The following is a 17,865-nucleotide window of genomic DNA, read 5'->3' on the forward strand; positions in this document are numbered from 1 at the left end:
AGAGAGAAAATCTGAACATTTTACTTGGGCCACATATAAATTGAGGATAGGGATGGGGATAGGGATGTAGCAATATAATAATTTCATATCACGGTTATTGTTGCCAAAATTATCACAGTTATTATTATCACGGTATTGTTGAATGTACTCAAAAAGTACTCATGCAAACTTAGAACCAAGTTGTATTCAAACAAACTACATACAATAAATAGATATCCACACAATTTACTTTCTTGGCAGACAAAATATGTTATGTGATAGTACTGTTTCGGCTACTTAAGAGCCATGTTTATTTTTTCGAGTGTCTAAATATGTTTATTTTCTTTCATTTTATTTTTAATTTTTAATTTTTATTGATAAAGGAAAAAAAACGTGTTTGGTGCTTCATGTCCGGTTTTTGTGACGTCATGCACATTACGTCATATTGCTTCGAGTACAGATCAATCTCTGCGAACACAGTCTGTAGAATTAATGTGCAAAATTGAATATCTTTGTTGCTCGGACAGTGATGTGTTTACCAGTTTAGATTGGGGTATGTGGTTTCTTAATTGGGAAGGACGTTAATGGCTTTTGTTTCCATGTTAGCATTTAAAATAGCTAACGCTAGCTTGCTTCTCCAGTAATTGAGCAGCGTCCCCTGTGTTTATCAAATTGTTATCAATCACGGTTTTACAATCTTTTTAATTTAAAGTGGTAAACCTAACCGTGGGAAATGTTACCGTTGTTTATCATCATACCGTTTATTTTTACATCCCCACCACTGTATTGGGATTACAGTATATGCAGGGTGTTGGTACACAAGCACATTGAGTATGTGTGTGACAAGTCACTGCTTGCCTGTTTAATTGTGTGAATGTCTGAGGTACAATTTAGCAACTGTTTCATGATATGTTCACAAGGAGCAACACTATACAGTTTTACAGTATTTATATGTATTATTAAATATTATATTAATGTTTGTGAAAATGCTCTCATCCAAAATGAGTAGCACAGATTTATAATTAAATGTATGTATTTTATTTAGATGGTAGGCTACTAAGGCACATGAATTTTATAGTACTGCATGTCATAGATGACTTACTAGATGATCATGTGTGAGTTGCTCCAATTACATACCGTTAGTTGCAGATCAATGGTAACAAGAATAACTAGAAAAGCAGTCGCATACCAGGCCAAAAGTAAAGAATCCTTTGAAAAAATCCTAAATTCATTACCGAAAATCACTTGTTCCTTATCCCATTTCAGACATTTCCATAAAGTTTAATCAAAAAGTCTCCCAGAACTTTTTGACTGATGTTGCTTACAAACTTAACCCTGGCAATTACATAACCTATTGGTGGAGGTAACTAACAATTGGCCAACACAGTTCTGGTCACCAGGGTTAAATAGAATGTCCTGCTCTAGATTATTGAACACGGTGCTCATACAACCTGTAAACATGGATACAGGCCAAGATCTACGGTCTTTCAAAGTGAGAGTGGCCGACCTCATGTAGAAAAGATTGTGTGGAAACTTGTGTGTCTGAGTATTAGCACAGTGACTCGCTGCCCAGGCTACAGGGTTTATTTGGGGTGCTGCTTGGGTGGGTCAAACAAGGCTGAGATGAAAGCTGAGCGATGGTTTACAGCTCCAGACATACTTGAAAGTTGAAACTCATCTCTGAAAATCAACACAAAGCTGGACACTCACTGTGCTGCTATGTTTAACAACACGTATTTCTTCATGCAGTAGGGGTGTAACCATACGCCATCATCACTAGGACTGCAGCTATTGATTATTTTAGTAATCGAGTAATTTATCTATAAATTTGTTTCATCAGTTGAGTAATCGGATAAAACACGATTGATAGCTTCAATACGTATTTTAGGGAAAGTAATTAAAATAAACAATAATTGTTCTGCTTGGTATTACCTTATAAATGATAAATGGGTTATACTTGTATAGCGCTTTTCTACCTTCAAGGTACTCAAAGCCCTTTGACAGTATTTCCACATTCACCCATTCACACACACATTCACACACTGATGGCGGGAACTGCCATGCAAGGCGCTAACCAGCAGCCATCAGGAGCAAGTGTGAAGTGTCTTGCCCAAGGACACAACGGACGTGACTAGGATGGTAGAAGGTGGGGATTGAACCCCAGTAACCAGCAACACTCCGATTGCTGGCACGGCCACTCTACCAACTTCGCCACGCCGTCCCCCTCTTTTTCTCCAACAATGCACAACATCAACATTAAAATTACACTATTAACATGTAAAATAAAATAAATCTCTGGTCTGCTCCAATGCTATGTCCACATATTTAAACTTCCAGGGACTCCATGCAGTCCGGAATTTATACATTTCGTTAGTTACACTCTATCGATCGAACTATTTTCTACCGCGTGTCCCTCTCGGAGGCGCGGGGGGCTGGATCCTATCCCGGCTGCACTCGGGCAGAATGTGGAGAAGTCACCACCTCTTTAAAAATGTATAATCGATTTACAATCGAATTGTAGACCCTAAATGGTCATTAAATTGTGAGGTGTTCAAAGATTCCTACCTCTACTAATTAGTCACATGTAAGAAGACCAGCTTTCATTTTAACAGATGACAACATACATTACATTTTGAAGATGAAACACTTTTAATGCACAACATAATGGTCAAATGTGCTTATTTGTTCAGAGAACACACACACAGAAACATAAACTTGGTGTATGTGTAGCATCAATAAGCCCTGTGCTCCCTCCATGCAGGAGCTGTTTACATTGTGCGTTCAAGTGCAGTATGTATCACCACTGTACTGCTTTTCATTTTTATTCACATATCCCTTATGACAATTAGGGGGTTGGCGTACCACACTTTGAGAAACCAGGCAGTAATGGAACAAAATACAAAACATGAGAAACTGCAAACAGCTAGCATGTATCCATCCATCCATCCATCCATCCATCCATCCATCCATCCATCTTCTTCCGCTTATCCGAGGTCGGGTCGCGGGGGCAGCAGCCTAAGCAGAAAAGCCCAGACTTCCCTCTCCCCAGCCACTTCGTCCAGCTCCTCCCGGGGGATCCCGAGGCGTTCCCAGGCCAGCCGGGAGGCATAGTCTTCCCAACGTGTCCTGGGTCTTCCCCGTGGCCTCCTACCGGTCGGACGTGCCCGAAACACCCCCCGAGGGAGGCGTTCGGGTGGCATCCTGACCAGATACCCGAACCACCTCATCTGGCTCCTCTCGATGTGGAGGAGCAGCGGCTTTACTTTGAGCTCCCCCCGGATGACAGAGCTTCTCACCCTATCTCTAAGGGAGAGCCCCGCCACCCGGCGGAGGAAACTCATTTCGGCCGCTTGTACCCGTGATCTTGTCCTTTCGGTCATGACCCAAAGCTCATGACCATAGGTGAGGATGGGAACGTAGATCGACCGGTAAATCGAGAGCTTTGCCTTCTGGCTCAGCTCCTTCTTCACCACAACGGATCGATACAGAAGACGCCGCACCGATCCGCCTGTCGATCTCACGATCCACTCTTCCCTCACTCGTGAACAAGACTCCAAGGTACTTGAACTCCTCCACTTGGGGCAAGATCTCCTCCCCAACCCGGAGATGGCACTCGACCCTTTTCCGGGCGAGAACCATGGACTCGGATTTGGAGGTGCTGATTCCCATCCCAGTCGCTTCACACTCGGCTGCGAACCGATCCAGTGAGAGCTGAAGATCTTGGCCAGATGAAGCCATCAGGACCACATCATCTGCAAAAAGCAGAGACCTAATCCTGCAGCCACCAAACCAGATACCCTCAACGCCCTGACTGCGCCTAGAAATTCTGTCCATAAAGGTTATGAACAGAATCGGTGACAAAGGGCAGCCCTGGCGGAGTCCAACCCTCACTGGAAACTGGTCCGACTTACTGCCGGCAATGCGGACCAAGCTCTGACACTGATTATACAGGGAGCGAACCGCCACAATAAGACAGTCCGTTACCCCATACTCTCTGAGCACTCCCCTAGCATGTAATCCTAGAAAAAAGGCACTTCTCAAGAAAAAAATAAAAATGATATAATTTAATCGGTACTTGCCTTCCCAAAACAGCACCATTTTAATTTGTAATATGTTCAGTTTCAGTTTATTTCGAACATGCATACGATACAATGTAATGCATCACACAATTCCAGTTGTTTCATTACAGCACATCCGAAATGAAGTAGGAAGAAGCAGAGCTTATTTAATCCTACCCCTTTTCATACCATATCAATTTTATCCAATTTCCTTGTTCTCTGTTACAGAACAGTGAACAAATAAATAATTAATAAATAATATACCATAGTAAGCATACAAATATTAAATACATAAATAATAATTGACTCAATAAAAAAAAGGTAGGAGTATTAGGTTGTGCATTTTCAAGATAAAAGTTTTCATCTTTATAAAGCTATATTATAGATTTTCGAGAAATTTAAAGGATTAAGTTGTATATTTTCAAAAAAAAAATACATATTTTGAGGATTATCTATCAATCAATGAATCAATTAATAAAAATGTATTTGTATAGCCCTAATCAGAGGTGCCTCGAAGGGCTGCACAAACGACAATGACATATTTCATGATAATCGGAGAGTCCAGTCCATTGGGGCAAGCAGAGAGTTGTAGGAGGTCTCCATCCAGGTCATAGAGAAGTGGTCCACACCAGGTCAATATTTAGAACAGTTAGCACTTCCTCCAGACCAGTATCTCTCAAGGGATTATCCGTGGCCATCTGGTAATCTCTCTTTGCAGGAGAGGGGGCAAAAAAGAGAGAGAAGTGGCAGGTCAACTGGTCTAAAACAGAGTCCATTTACAAACCCCGTTTCCATATGAGTTGGGAAAATGTGTTAGATGTAAATATAAACGTAATACAATGATTTGCAAATCATTTTCAACCCATATTCAGTTGAATATGCTACAAAGACAACATATTTGATGTTCAAACTGATAAACAATTTTTTTTGGCAAATAATCATTAACTTTAGAATTTGATGCCAGCAACACGTGACAAAGAAGTTTGGAAAGGTGGCAATATATACTGATAAAGTTGAGGAATGCTCATCAAACACTTATTTGGAACATCCCACAGGTGTGCAGGCTAATTGGGAACAGGTGGGTGCCATGATTGGGTATAAAAACAGCTTCCCAAAAAATGCTCAGTCTTTCACAAGAAAGGATGGGGCGAGGTACACCCCTTTGTCCACAACTGCGTGAGCAAATAGTCAAACAGTTTAAGAACAACATTTCTCAAAGTGCAATTGCAAGAAATTTAGGGATTTCAACATCTACGGTCCATAATATCATCAAAAGGTTCAGAGAATCTGGAGAAATCACTCCACGTTAGCGGCATGGCCGGAAACCAACATTGAATGACCGTGACCTTCGATCCCTCAGACGGCACTGTATCAAAAACCGACATCAATCTCTAAAGGATATCAACAAAAGGGCTCAGGAACACTTCAGAAAACCACTGTCAATAAATACAGTTTGTCGCTACATCTGTAAGTGCAAGTTAAAGCTCTACTATGCAAAGCGAAAGCCATTTATCAACAACATCCAGAAACGCCGCCGGCTTCTCTGGGCCCGAGATCATCTTAGATGGACTCATGCAAAGTGGAAAAGTGTTCTGTGGTTTGACGAGTCCACATTTCAAATTGTTTTTGGAAATATTCGACATCGTGTCATCCGGACCAAAGGGGAAGTACCATCCAGACTGTTAAAGACGCAAAGTTCAAAAGCCAGCATCTGTGATGGTATGGGGGTGCATTAGTGCCCAAGGCATGGGTAACTTACACATCTGTGAAGGCACCATTAATGCTGAAAGGTACATACAAGTTTTGGAACAACATATGCTGCCATCTAAGCGCCGTCTTTTTCATGGATGCCCCTGCTTATTTCAGCAAGACAATGCCAAGCCACATTCAGCACGTGTTACAGCAGCGTGGCTTCGTAAAAAGAGAGTTTTCCTGGCCCGCCTACAGTCCAGACCTGTCTCCCATCGAAAATGTGTAGCGCATTATGAAGCGTAAAATACGACAGCGGAGACCCCGGACTGTTGAACGACTGAAGCTCTACATAAAACAAGAATGGGAAAGAATTCCACTTTCAAAGCTTCAACAACTAGTTTCCTCAGTTCCCAATCGTTTATTGAGTGTTGTTAAAAAAAAAAGGTGACGTAACACAGTGGTGAACATGCCCTTTCCCAACTACTTTGGCACGTGTTGCAGCCATGAAATTCTAAGTTAATTATTATTTGCAAAAAAAAATAAAGTTTATGAGTTTGAACATCAAATATCTTGTCTCTGTAGTGCATTCAATTGAATATGGGTTGAAAAGGATTTGCAAATCATTGTATTCCGTTTATATTTACATCTAACACAATTTCCCTACTCATATGGAAACGGGGTTTGTAAAAGCTACAGTATATGGATGACTTTTTAGGTGGGACTTAAATGCTTCTACTGAGGTGGCATCTACAACTGTTGCCGGTAGGGCATTCCAGAGTACTGGAGCCCGAATAGAAAACGCTGTAGACTAGAGCCTGCAGACTTTTTTGCGGCTCTGGGAATCATTAACAATCCGGCGTTCTTGGAACGTAGGTTTCCGTACATAACCTAGATAAGATGAAGCTAAACCGTTTAATATTTTCTACACAAGTAATAAAACCTTAAAGTTGTACTGGGAGCCAGTGCAGGTGGGCCAGTATAAGCGTAATATGATGGAACTTTCTTTTCCTAGTCAAAAATCGAGCAGCCGCATTTTAAACCAACTGTAATCTTTTAATGCTGGACATGGGGAGGCCCAAAAATAATACAATAATTACAGTAATCAAGATGAAATGTAACAAACGCATGGATAATGATCTCAGCGCCACTGATAGACAAAATGGGGAAAATACTGTAATCTTTCTGAGTTGACAGCATGCGATAAATGTACAGTATGTCTTTGTAGTCCTGTTCTCCATTTCTATTGAACAGTTTCAGTACGGTGAGACAGGGGTTAGTGCGTGTGCCTCAAAATAAGAAGGTTCTGGGTTCGATCCCCGGGCTTTCTTGTCTTTCTGTGTGAAGTTTGCATGTTCTCCCTGTGACTGTGTGGGTTCCCTCTGGGTACTCTGGCTTCTTCTCTCCTCCAAAGACATGCACCTGGGGATAGGTCGATTGGCAACACTAAATTGCCTCTCGTGTGTGAATTTGAGTGTGAATGTTGTCTGTCTGTGTGTTGGCCCTGCAATGAGGTGGCAACTTGTCCAGGGTGTACCTTGCCTTCCCCTCGAGTGCAACTGGTATAGGCTCCAGCACCCCATGCAACCCCGAGAAGGACAAGCGGTAGAAAATGGATGGAGTTTCAGCACACTTTAATTTCTCCTTATCCACTGGCCTTTGTTTAGATACCTCATCAGGAAGTGTTTCCAAACAGGAGACTTTTAATAAGAGAAGAGGGTTTTCAAGCTTTGGCTTCTCCTTGGCACTAGCTTACTTTGAAGGCTGAACTGCAATGCAACATTTACGTTTAGTTCTGTTTATGTACAACATGCACACAGTGAATTACAGAGTCTTAGTAGTAGATACTGTGTCTGTCTGCATGCCATAGTTATTTTTTTGTGTGAAAACTTAGTGTACTTTGTTTTTAGTCAACTTTTAAAATGTTGTAGCCTACCACAATCAGAGGCTTGATGAATTCCAGCGTCTTTTGTCTTGTCTTGACTCAAAGAAGGCTGGCAGAGTTGGAATATGTCTTTATGTGATACTTATTGTTCTGCAGAGTTCAAAGGTTAGAGGAAATCACGTGAAATATTTTGTGCTTGCTTGCCTTTTTCTGTGCTGTCAGCATAATTTAAGCACTTGCTTTCTACCCTAAAAAAGAAGCTGTTTTGTTCACACATTTGTGTTGCGCATTCATTATATCCATTATATATGTAAATAAAGTATATTATCAACAGCATTTGTTAACTCCAAAATATATGATAGACATTCCCTCTAAAAGGAAAAGATTAATATACAGTATATAATATATATTCACATATAATACACATTACATGTATTTCTCCATCTTGAGACCAAAAAGTTTGTTGTTATGACCTTCCCTCCTTCCAACTGAAAATCTTCAATCAAGGACAATCTATCACTGGGTTTGCATGTTCAATAATGTGACCTAGACGCACTTTGACTTTGTGGGTTTAGGTCCCTTTATGTGATCTTGACGGTCAGTTATGCGTGCGTGCGTGCGACTGTGTATATATACTGTTTTTTTTATTCATTATTAAAATCAACGTGTCAGCTTTTTGTCATTATATGATGCCTTTATCTCTATTTTTACATTTTGATGGAGGGAGGTATTATATATTTTTTATTATTTATTCATGTTTTTAAGTAATGTACATTTATATGTACATGTAGATGCTGTATCGGGACAGATCCATTAAGAGTTTGAGCAGAAATAAGTCGTATAGGAATTAACCCTGAGATCGGTAGGTCGTGAGTTCAAACCCCGGCCGAGTCATACCAAAGACTATAAAAATGGGAGCCATTACCTCCCTGCTTGGCACTCAGCATCAAGGATTGGAATTGGGGGTTAAATCACCAAAAATGATTCCCGGGCGCGGCCACCGCTGCTGCTCACTACTCCCCTCACCTCCCAGGGGGTGATCAAGGGTGATGGGTCAAATGCAGAGAATAATTTCGCCACACCTAGTGTGTGTGTGACAATCATTGGTACTTTAACTTTAACTATACACAATAAAACATTAACAAAATGATGTGTCACTTGAATGGTTTTTGAAGTACCTAACACCTTTGTGACATGAAAAAACACAAGAAATGTAAAAAAAAAACATGGCAATTACTTTTTGAAATTAATATAAAACATCGAGAGGAGCCAGATGAGGTGGTTCGGGCATCTGGTCAGGATGCCACCCGAATGCCTCCCTAGGGAGGTGTTTAGGGCACGTCCGACCGGTAGGAGACCACGGGGAAGACCCAGGACACGTTGGGAAGACTATGTCTACCGGGTGGCCTGGTAACGCCTCGGGATCCCCCTGGAAGAGCTGGACGGAGTGGCTGGGGAGAGGAAACTCCGGGCTTCTCTGCTTAGACTGCTGCCCCCGCGAACCGACCTCGGATAAGCAGAAGAAGATGGATGGATGGATGGATAAAACTCAAAGCAGTTTGGCTAATGAAGATCAAGTCAAATAAAGAAGCTTTTTTCTTCTCCAACGCCTCCTATCAGTACAACAGTTTGGCCAACAAAAATAAAGAGGAGTGACACCTCTCACATCGAATACACAATCTTCACAGCCAGCATTCAGTTTGATGAGATGACAAAACATTTTAGCTAGTATTGACGTTATTTGAACACTGATACAGTGTGCAGTTAAATAAAGGACGAGTGATCATCCGAGTAAACAAACTAAAGATTAAATAAACAAGTTGTGACAACGTTCTCGACACATCGCCTGCTGCATGTTTCCTCAGGTCATTAACTCTCAGTCACAGCAGCTGATGGATGCTGTATTGAGAAAATGAAAGCAACATCATCATTTTCTCCTTCGCTGTATACTTTAAGTGTGGGGACAAGTGCGTCTGTCTCAAATATTGTCCACACCTGTCTCCATCTAAACACAACAGTGCGCTCTTAAACGCACGCCGGGAAGCGAGGGAAAATTACATTAAACCAAGTGTTTGGCTCCGTTTACTCCGAGGGGAAATCTCCGAAGCAAAGTCCGTGTAGCTTGTCCGCTATGATTATCAAGCCAAACGACGCTAGTGGGCATGCGCCTGACTTCGTGTTGGCTAAAATGCATTAATAAATGGCGGTTTTTCAGTAATTAAAGAATGAGAAGGTATTACTAACCGTCGGGAATTTTATCGCAAATTATCATTATACCGTTTACCGTTACATCCCTCGTCCATTAACAAGTAAAAATTCAAGGGTGGTCACGGCATGTTGTTGCCGTCAATGTTGGTCAATTTTTTAGGGCATTACGACAAGTCACAAGGGCAGTCGCGGCTTTTGCCGCGGTTGCCATGGTTAAATTCGAGCCCTGCATGTATGTATATGTATGTATACATGTATGTATACATATGTATACATGTATTTATACGTATGTATACATGTATTTATACCAGGGGTCCCCAAACTTTTTGACTCGGGGGCCGCATTGGGTTAAAACAATTTAGCCGGGGGCCGGGCTGTATATATATATATATATATATATATATATATATATATCTATATATATATATATATATATATATACATTAGATATATCTATTTGATATATATATATATACATTATATATATAGATATATATATATACATTATATATATAGATATATATATAGATATATATGATGCGATGATGTCACGTTATCGATGAGAAAATGCATTTTTAGACAATATGATTTGCCTGAGCGGCTTGAAGACTTCTATGGAAATGCAAGAACCGAGACTCAGATTTCCCTCGCCCGGACGCGGGTCACCGGGGCCCCCCTCCGGAGCCAGGCCCGGAGTTGGGGCACGATGGCGAGCGCCTGGTGGCCGGGCCTGTCCCCATGGGGCCGGCCGGGCACAGCCCGAAGAGGCAACGTGGGTCCCCCCTCCAATGGGCTCACCACCCATAGCAGGGGCCATAGAGGTCGGGTGCAATGTGAGCTGGAGTTCAGGGAAGCCATGGAAAACGACTTCCGGATGGCTTCGAAGCGATTCTGGACCACCATCCGCCGCCTCAGGAACGGGAAGCAGTGCACTACTAACACCGTGTATGGTGCGGATGGTGTTCTGCTGACCTCGACTGCGGAAGTTGTCGATCGGTGGAGGGAATACTTCGAAGACCTCCTCAATCCCACCAACACGTCTTCCTATGAGGAAGCAGTGCCTGGGGAATCTGTGGTGGGCTCTCCTATTTCTGGGGCTGAGGTTGCTGAGGTAGTTAAAAAGGTCCTCGGTGGCAAGGCCCCGGGGGTGGATGAGATCCGCCCGGAGTTCCTTAAGGCTCTGGATGCTGTAGGGCTGTCTTGGTTGACAAGACTCTGCAGCATCGCGTGGACATCGGGGGCAGTACCTCTGGATTGGCAGACCGGGATGGTGGTTCCTCTATTTAAAAAGGGGAACCGGAGGGTGTGTTCTAACTATCGTGGGATCACACTCCCCAGCCTTCCCGGTAAGGTCTATTCAGGTGTACTGGAAAGGAGGCTACGCCGGATAGTCGAACCTCGGATTCAGGAGGAACAGTGTGGTTTTCGTCCTGGTCGTGGAACTGTGGACCGGCTCTATACTCTCGGCAGGGTCCTTGAGGGTGCATGGGAGTTTGCCCAACCAGTCTACATGTGCTTTGTAGACTTGGAGAAGGCATTCGACCGTGTCCCTCGGGAAGTCCTGTGGGGAGTGCTCAGAGAGTATGGGGTTTCGGACTGTCTGATTGTGGCTGTCCGCTCCCTGTATGATCAGTGTCAGAGCTTGGTTCGCATTGCCGGCAGTAAGTCGGACACGTTTCCGGTGAGGGTTGGACTCCGCCAAGGCTGCCCTTTGTCACCGATTCTTTTTTTGGGACGGCGTGGCGCAGTGGGAGAGTGGCCGTGCGCGACCCGAGGGTCCCTGGTTCAATCCCCACCTAGTACCAACCTCGTCATGTCCGTTGTGTCCTGAGCAAGACACTTCACCCTTGCTCCTGATGGGTGCTGGTAGCGCCTTGCATGGCAGCTCCCTCCATCAGTGTGTGAATGTGTGTGTGAATGGGTAAATGTGGAAGTAGTGTCAAAGCGCTTTGAGTACCTTGAAGGTAGAAAAGCGCTATACAAGTACAACCCATTTATTTATTTATCATTCTGTTCATAACTTTTATGGCCAGAATTTCTAGGCGCAGTCAAGGCGTTGAGGGGATCCGGTTTGGTGGCTGCAGGATTAGGTCTCTGCTTTTTGCAGATGATGTGGTCCTGATGGCTTCATCTGGCCAGGATCTTCAGTTCTCACTGGATCGGTTCGCAGCTGAGTGTGAAGCGACTGGGATGAGAATCAGCACCTCCAAGTCCGAGTCCATGGTTCTCGCCCGGAAAAGGGTGGAGTGCCATCTCCGGGTTGGGGAGGAGATCTTGCCCCAAGTGGAGGAGTTCAAGTACCTCGGAGTCTTGTTCACGAGTGAGGGAAGAGTGGATCGTGAGATCGACAGGCGGATCGGTGTGGCGTCTTCAGTAATGCGGACGCTGTATCGATCCGTTGTGGTGAAGAAGGAGCTGAGCCGGAAGGCAAAGCTCTCAATTTACCGGTCGATCTACGTTTCCATCCTCACCTATGGTCATGAGCTTTGGGTTATGACCGAAAGGACAAGATCACGGGTACAAGCGGCCGAAATGAGTTTCCTCCGCCGGGTGGCGGGGCTCTCCCTTAGAGATAGGGTGAGAAGCTCTGTCATCCGGGGGGAGCTCAAAGTAAAGCCGCTGCTCCTCCACATCGAGAGGAGCCAGATGAGGTGGTTCGGGCATCTGGTCAGGATGCCACCCGAGCGCCTCCCTAGGGAGGTGTTTAGGGCATGTCCGACCGGTAGGAGGCCACGAGGAAGACCCAGGACACGTTGGGAAGACTATGTCTCCCGGCTGGCCTGGCAACGCCTCGGGATCCCCCGGGAGGAGCTGGACGAAGTGGCTGGGGAGAGGGAAGTCTGGGCTTCCCTGCTTAGGCTGCTGCCCCCGCGACCCGACCTCGGATAAGCGGAAGAAGATGGATGGATGATGGATGGATGGATTTGCCTGAGCGGCTAGGAGACACCGTGAGTAGCAAACGGTACAAAGTGGATAAGAAAAGACAGAAAAAAATAAAAACAATTAATTTTATTTATTTCTTTATTTTTTATACTTGGGACTTCCCGCGGGCCTGATTTTGGACACTGGTGGGCCGAATTCGGCCCGCGACATGTAGTTTGGGGACCCCTGATTTATACGTATGTATACATGTATTTATACGTATGTATACATGTATTTATATGTATGTATACATGTATGTATGTGTATGTATGTTCAAACTCCGTTTCCATATGAGTTGGGAAATTGTGTTAGATGTAAATATAAACGGAATACAATGATTTGCAAATCCTTTTCAACCCATATTCAATTGAATGCACTACCAAGACAAGATATTTGATGTTCAAACTCATAAACTTTTTTTTTTTTTTGCAAATAATAATTAACTTAGAATTTCATGGCTGCAACACGTGCCAAAGTAGTTGGGAAAGGGCATGTTAACCACTGTGTTACATCACCTTTTCTTTTAACAACACTCAATAAACGATTGGGAACTGAGGAAACTAATTGTTGAAGCTTTGAAAGTGGAATTCTTTCCCATTCTTGTTTTATGTAGAGCTTCAGTCGTTCAACAGTCCGGGGTCTCTGCTGTCGTATTTTACGCTTCATAATGCGGCACACATTTTCGATGGGAGACAGGTCTGGACCCGCATTCTTTTTTTACGAAGCCACGCTGTTGTAGCATGTGCTTAATGTGGCTTGGCATTGTCTTGCTGAAATAAGCAGGGGCGTCCATGAAAAAGACGGCGCTTAGATGGCAGCATATGTTGTTCCAAAACCTGTATGTACCTTTCAGCATTAATGGTGCCTTCACAGATGTGTAAGTTACCCATGCCTTGGGCACTAATGCACCCCCATACCATCACAGATGCTGGCTTTTGAACTTTGCGTCAATAACAGTCTGAATGGTTCGTTTCCGGATGACACGATGTCGAATTTTTCCAAAAACAATTTGAAATGTGGACTGTTTCAGACCACTAGTCAGACCACAGAACACTTTGCATGAGTCCATCTTAGATGATCTCGGGCCCAGAGAAGCCGGCGGCGTTTCTGGATGTTGTTGATAAATGGCTTTCGCTTTGCATAGTATCAATCAATCAACAATCAATCTTTATTTATATAGCCCTAAATAGTAGAGCTTTAACTTGCACTTACAGATGTAGCGACAAACTGTATTTAGTGACAGTGGTTTTCGGAAGTGTTCCTGAGCCCATGTGGTGATATCCTTTAGAGATTGATGTCGGTTTTTGATACAGTGCCGTCTGAGGGATCGAAGGTCACGGTCATTCAATGATGGTTTCCGGCGATACCGCTCACGTGGAGTGATTTCTCCAGATTCTCTGAACCTTTTGATGATATTATGGACCGTAGATGTTGAAGTCCCTAAATTTCTTGCAATTGCACTTTGAGAAACGTTGTTCTTAAACTGTTTGACTATTTGCTTACGCAGTTGTGGACAAAGGGGTGTACCTCGCCCCATCCTTTCTTGTGAAAGACTGAGCATTTTTTGGGAAGCTGTTTTTATACCCAATCATGGCACCCACCTGTTCCAAATTAGCCTGCACACATGTGGGATGTTCCAAATAAGTGTTTGATGAGCATTCCTCAACTTTATCAGTATTTATTGCCACCTTTCCCAACTTCTTTGTCACATGTTGCTGGCATAAAATTCTAAAGTTAATGATTATTTGCACACAAATTTTTTTTTTATCAGTTTGAACATCAAATATGTTGTCTTTGTAGCATATTCAATTGAATATGGGTTGAAAATGATTTGCAAATCATTGTATTCCGTTTATATTTACATCTAACACAATTTCCCAACTCATATGGAAACAGGGTTTGTATATGTATATGTAAATGTGTGTATGTATGTATGTATGTATACATGTATGTATACATGTGTGTGTATATATATATAGAGAGAGAGAGCGAGAGAGAGAGAGCAAGAGAAATTAATGAAAAGCTGAAAAATAGTGGAGACAGGCAAGAGTTTTCATTCAGTTTTTTTAATTCTACAATATAACAAAAAGTTATGGGCAGCTTTTCATTTGCCTTCCAGTAAATATCAGAAATAGGTGCGCTGTGAGGGCTTTTCTTGTTTATTATTCAACTTTATCCTCATAAATTTCTCTTACAGGTTTTTGCCATTTTTGCCTTTGCCACCACTGGAGGTTACTCGGGGACAAGTAACTTGACAGTCAAGTGTCCTGGATCTGAGGACGCCATCACGGTGTCGGCTGTTTTTGGATACCCATTCAGGTAGAAAAGTTAATCTAAAAATCCACATTTTGATCAATTACTGCCATTTCTGCTAACAATACTGATTGATTTATTGGAAGGGATTTAAAAGACATTTATTTTAGATTTTTTGAACCAATGTACTTGAGGTGATTGGCCCACCTGGGAGTGCAGTTTTATTCAATCGATCATAACTGGACTGTTTGGTTTAGAAGATGTTTCATCGCTCATCCGAGTATAGGCTTCATCAGCTTGTGCTCATAGATTTAGATTGGTCAGCTCTAGTCTAAGACGAACCAAACAGTCCAGTTGCGATTGATTGAATACCATGAGATGACAATGACTTAATGAATGAGAACATTCATAGACATGTACTCATGCAGTATTCAATGATTATTAAAAGTAAATTTCTAAATAAACATAATTTATTTTCAGTATACTAGGCAGCGTTTGCATTCAAAGACATGAGCGTCATTCGTACATGACCCAGCAAAACAAACGCATTTTTAACGGATAGACAGTGCTTGGATTGTCAATATTACATAATGATGTCAGGTTATAACATTGTACAGTCAAGAAAATGTCATAACATATTCCCAGGCTTCAAAGTTAAATGGATTTTGTGAGCGAGCAAATTCAACTCTCAATTTATTCCATGTTTTTATGACTTCATATTTCTTTAACTGTGCTTTCCTGGACGAAGTAAGCCAGGTGAGAACTTTATTTGGTAAGATCATAAATCGTGACTGGTGGATGTTGGACTGACTGTTCTTTTTTCTTTCTTTCGCCATTTAGGTTGTCTGCTTACCCTTACAAGATGCCTTCATGTGACGGCAGTCCTTCCAATCAGACCTACCTACAGGGCAACTTCTCTTCCTCTGCAGAGTTCTTTGTGTGTGTGGGCGTGTTTGGCTTCCTGTATTGCACTGCCACACTCATTCTGTACTTGGGCTACCAGAATGTCTATCGCCAAACCACTCGTGGCCCTATCATAGTAAGTAATATTTGCATATACCATGGACGCCTTGACATCCCAACAAATAGTCCACATTTGCGTACATATAGTACAAGATAACATGAGATACTGGAACGCTTTGTTGATCGCGTGTGACTTCAGGGAAATTAAGGTTCCAGAAGCAGCAGCAACATATGCAGTATAGAACAACAATAGCAGCAGAGCACACAGAAAATAAGTATACATCTAATTAGCGGTCTCCTGATCCAATGCAATAAAACAAGTATGGGATTGTATGGGCTTGCATGAAAGTGTCCGACACAAGCAGTCCTTCAGTGTGTTTACTTGTGCAAAGCTGGACAGCCAGTTAACATTTACATGTACTCCAATAAGCACACAAGGTTGGTCTTTTCTTCTATTTTAGTCAAGTCATTTACAAAAGGTAAACATGGTAGGCTAGAGCTGGCAACTCCACAACAGCTAAGCACAATATAGCACACAAGCTATACATGTAACAAGCGTCCTTCATTGAACAATTTTGCAGTCTGAAGCACAATTGTCAATATAAACAAATATCAAATAATTATAGTTCAAGGCTGAAGCGTATTAGAAAGTTTCCAGTAACAAACGTGCCCACATCACCCAACTTCCTGCATCATGAGCTTAATCTAACTAATTATTGTGGCCGATAGGTGTTGCCAAAAACAGTTACCACCCACTTCAACTTAAAGACAGCATAAGTCTTCTCAAGATGTTTAATCATAAATAGGTTAGTGTTTTTCATACCTACCATTGGTCTCTGTTGAACTAATTTAACTTGATCAAACCTTTTCTAACATTCCACTTCCACATTGAGTGAGTACGTGTTCACCAAATACTTACTCATGTAATTATTTGGATGACCGTTTTTCAAAATGTTGTACTGCTTTATTTACAGAATATTTCTGTAAATAAGATTAACAAATTACATTGAATTTGTTACTGAAATGTAATTTGTAAAAATGTAGCAACTCTTACTACAGAAAGCATATAATGTACATCCACTGCTTATGCATTGCTTATTTGCATTCTACTAGGATTTGGTGCTGACCGCTGCCTTCGCCTTCCTGTGGCTTGTGTCCTCTTCAGCCTGGGGCAAAGGCCTGACTGATGTCAAATGGGCCACCAACCCTGAACACCTTGTGGAGAATTGTACATTCTGCCACCCAGGAGAGTTTCCCTCCATGGGACGCCTAAATGCCTCAGTGGTAAATCAAGCTCAGCTTGAACATATTTATTTACCTTTCCTTTGATGATTTTTTAAATCATATATATGTACCACACTAACACTACTTGTAAATGTACACTTTATTCAAGTTGTGTTAGTTTGTTTGTACATGTATAAATGTACACTTAATACATGTACTGTTAGTTTGGTACATGTAAAAATGTACACTTTATACAAGTAGTGTTATTGTGGTACATATATAAATGTACTGAGAGTGCAACGATTGATCGATAGATCGATTTATATTCCTAAAGTTCAGGTATATTGATCTGTGCTTGCAAGTTTGCCTTCCCAGAAATGGGTATTGATCCAAGATCGTTATAAAAATGAATCGATCGATTTTATCGATACTAGAAGAAGGAAAACATTGGATTTAAGAACGGGAGAATTTATATGAAGTTTAGCACTTGTAATAATAATAATTTTAAATGTTAAGTCTATTTTCCCTTCTGTGGCATCATCAAAACAAAAATGGCAAATATGCGGTGATCGAAAATGGGTCATAATAAACGCAAACGCCACAAGGCAATAGTGTAGTACTTGTGACGTGTGTCTTTATGTGTTTAAGAGGTGGTGCTGTTGTGTGTGACGTGTGCGAGAGTGG

The 17,865-nt window shown here is 42.1% G+C and overlaps 1 protein-coding gene across 2 annotated transcripts in view; it reads left to right on the forward strand.

Annotated features, from left to right (window-relative positions):
- sypl2a (synaptophysin-like 2a) overlaps nt 1–17,865 on the forward strand; it is a 33,773-nt gene that overhangs the window by 11,938 nt on the left and 3,970 nt on the right. For both annotated transcript variants that reach the window (XM_061932185.1, XM_061932184.1), the window contains exons 3-5: nt 14,939–15,060; nt 15,835–16,033; nt 17,071–17,241. In XM_061932185.1, coding sequence (XP_061788169.1) covers nt 14,939–15,060; nt 15,835–16,033; nt 17,071–17,241 — 492 coding nt within the window. The remainder of the gene's footprint in view (nt 1–14,938; nt 15,061–15,834; nt 16,034–17,070; nt 17,242–17,865) is intronic.

Source organism: Nerophis lumbriciformis, linkage group LG38, assembly GCF_033978685.3.
Source record: "Nerophis lumbriciformis linkage group LG38, RoL_Nlum_v2.1, whole genome shotgun sequence".
Lineage (NCBI taxonomy): Eukaryota > Metazoa > Chordata > Actinopteri > Syngnathiformes > Syngnathidae > Nerophis > Nerophis lumbriciformis.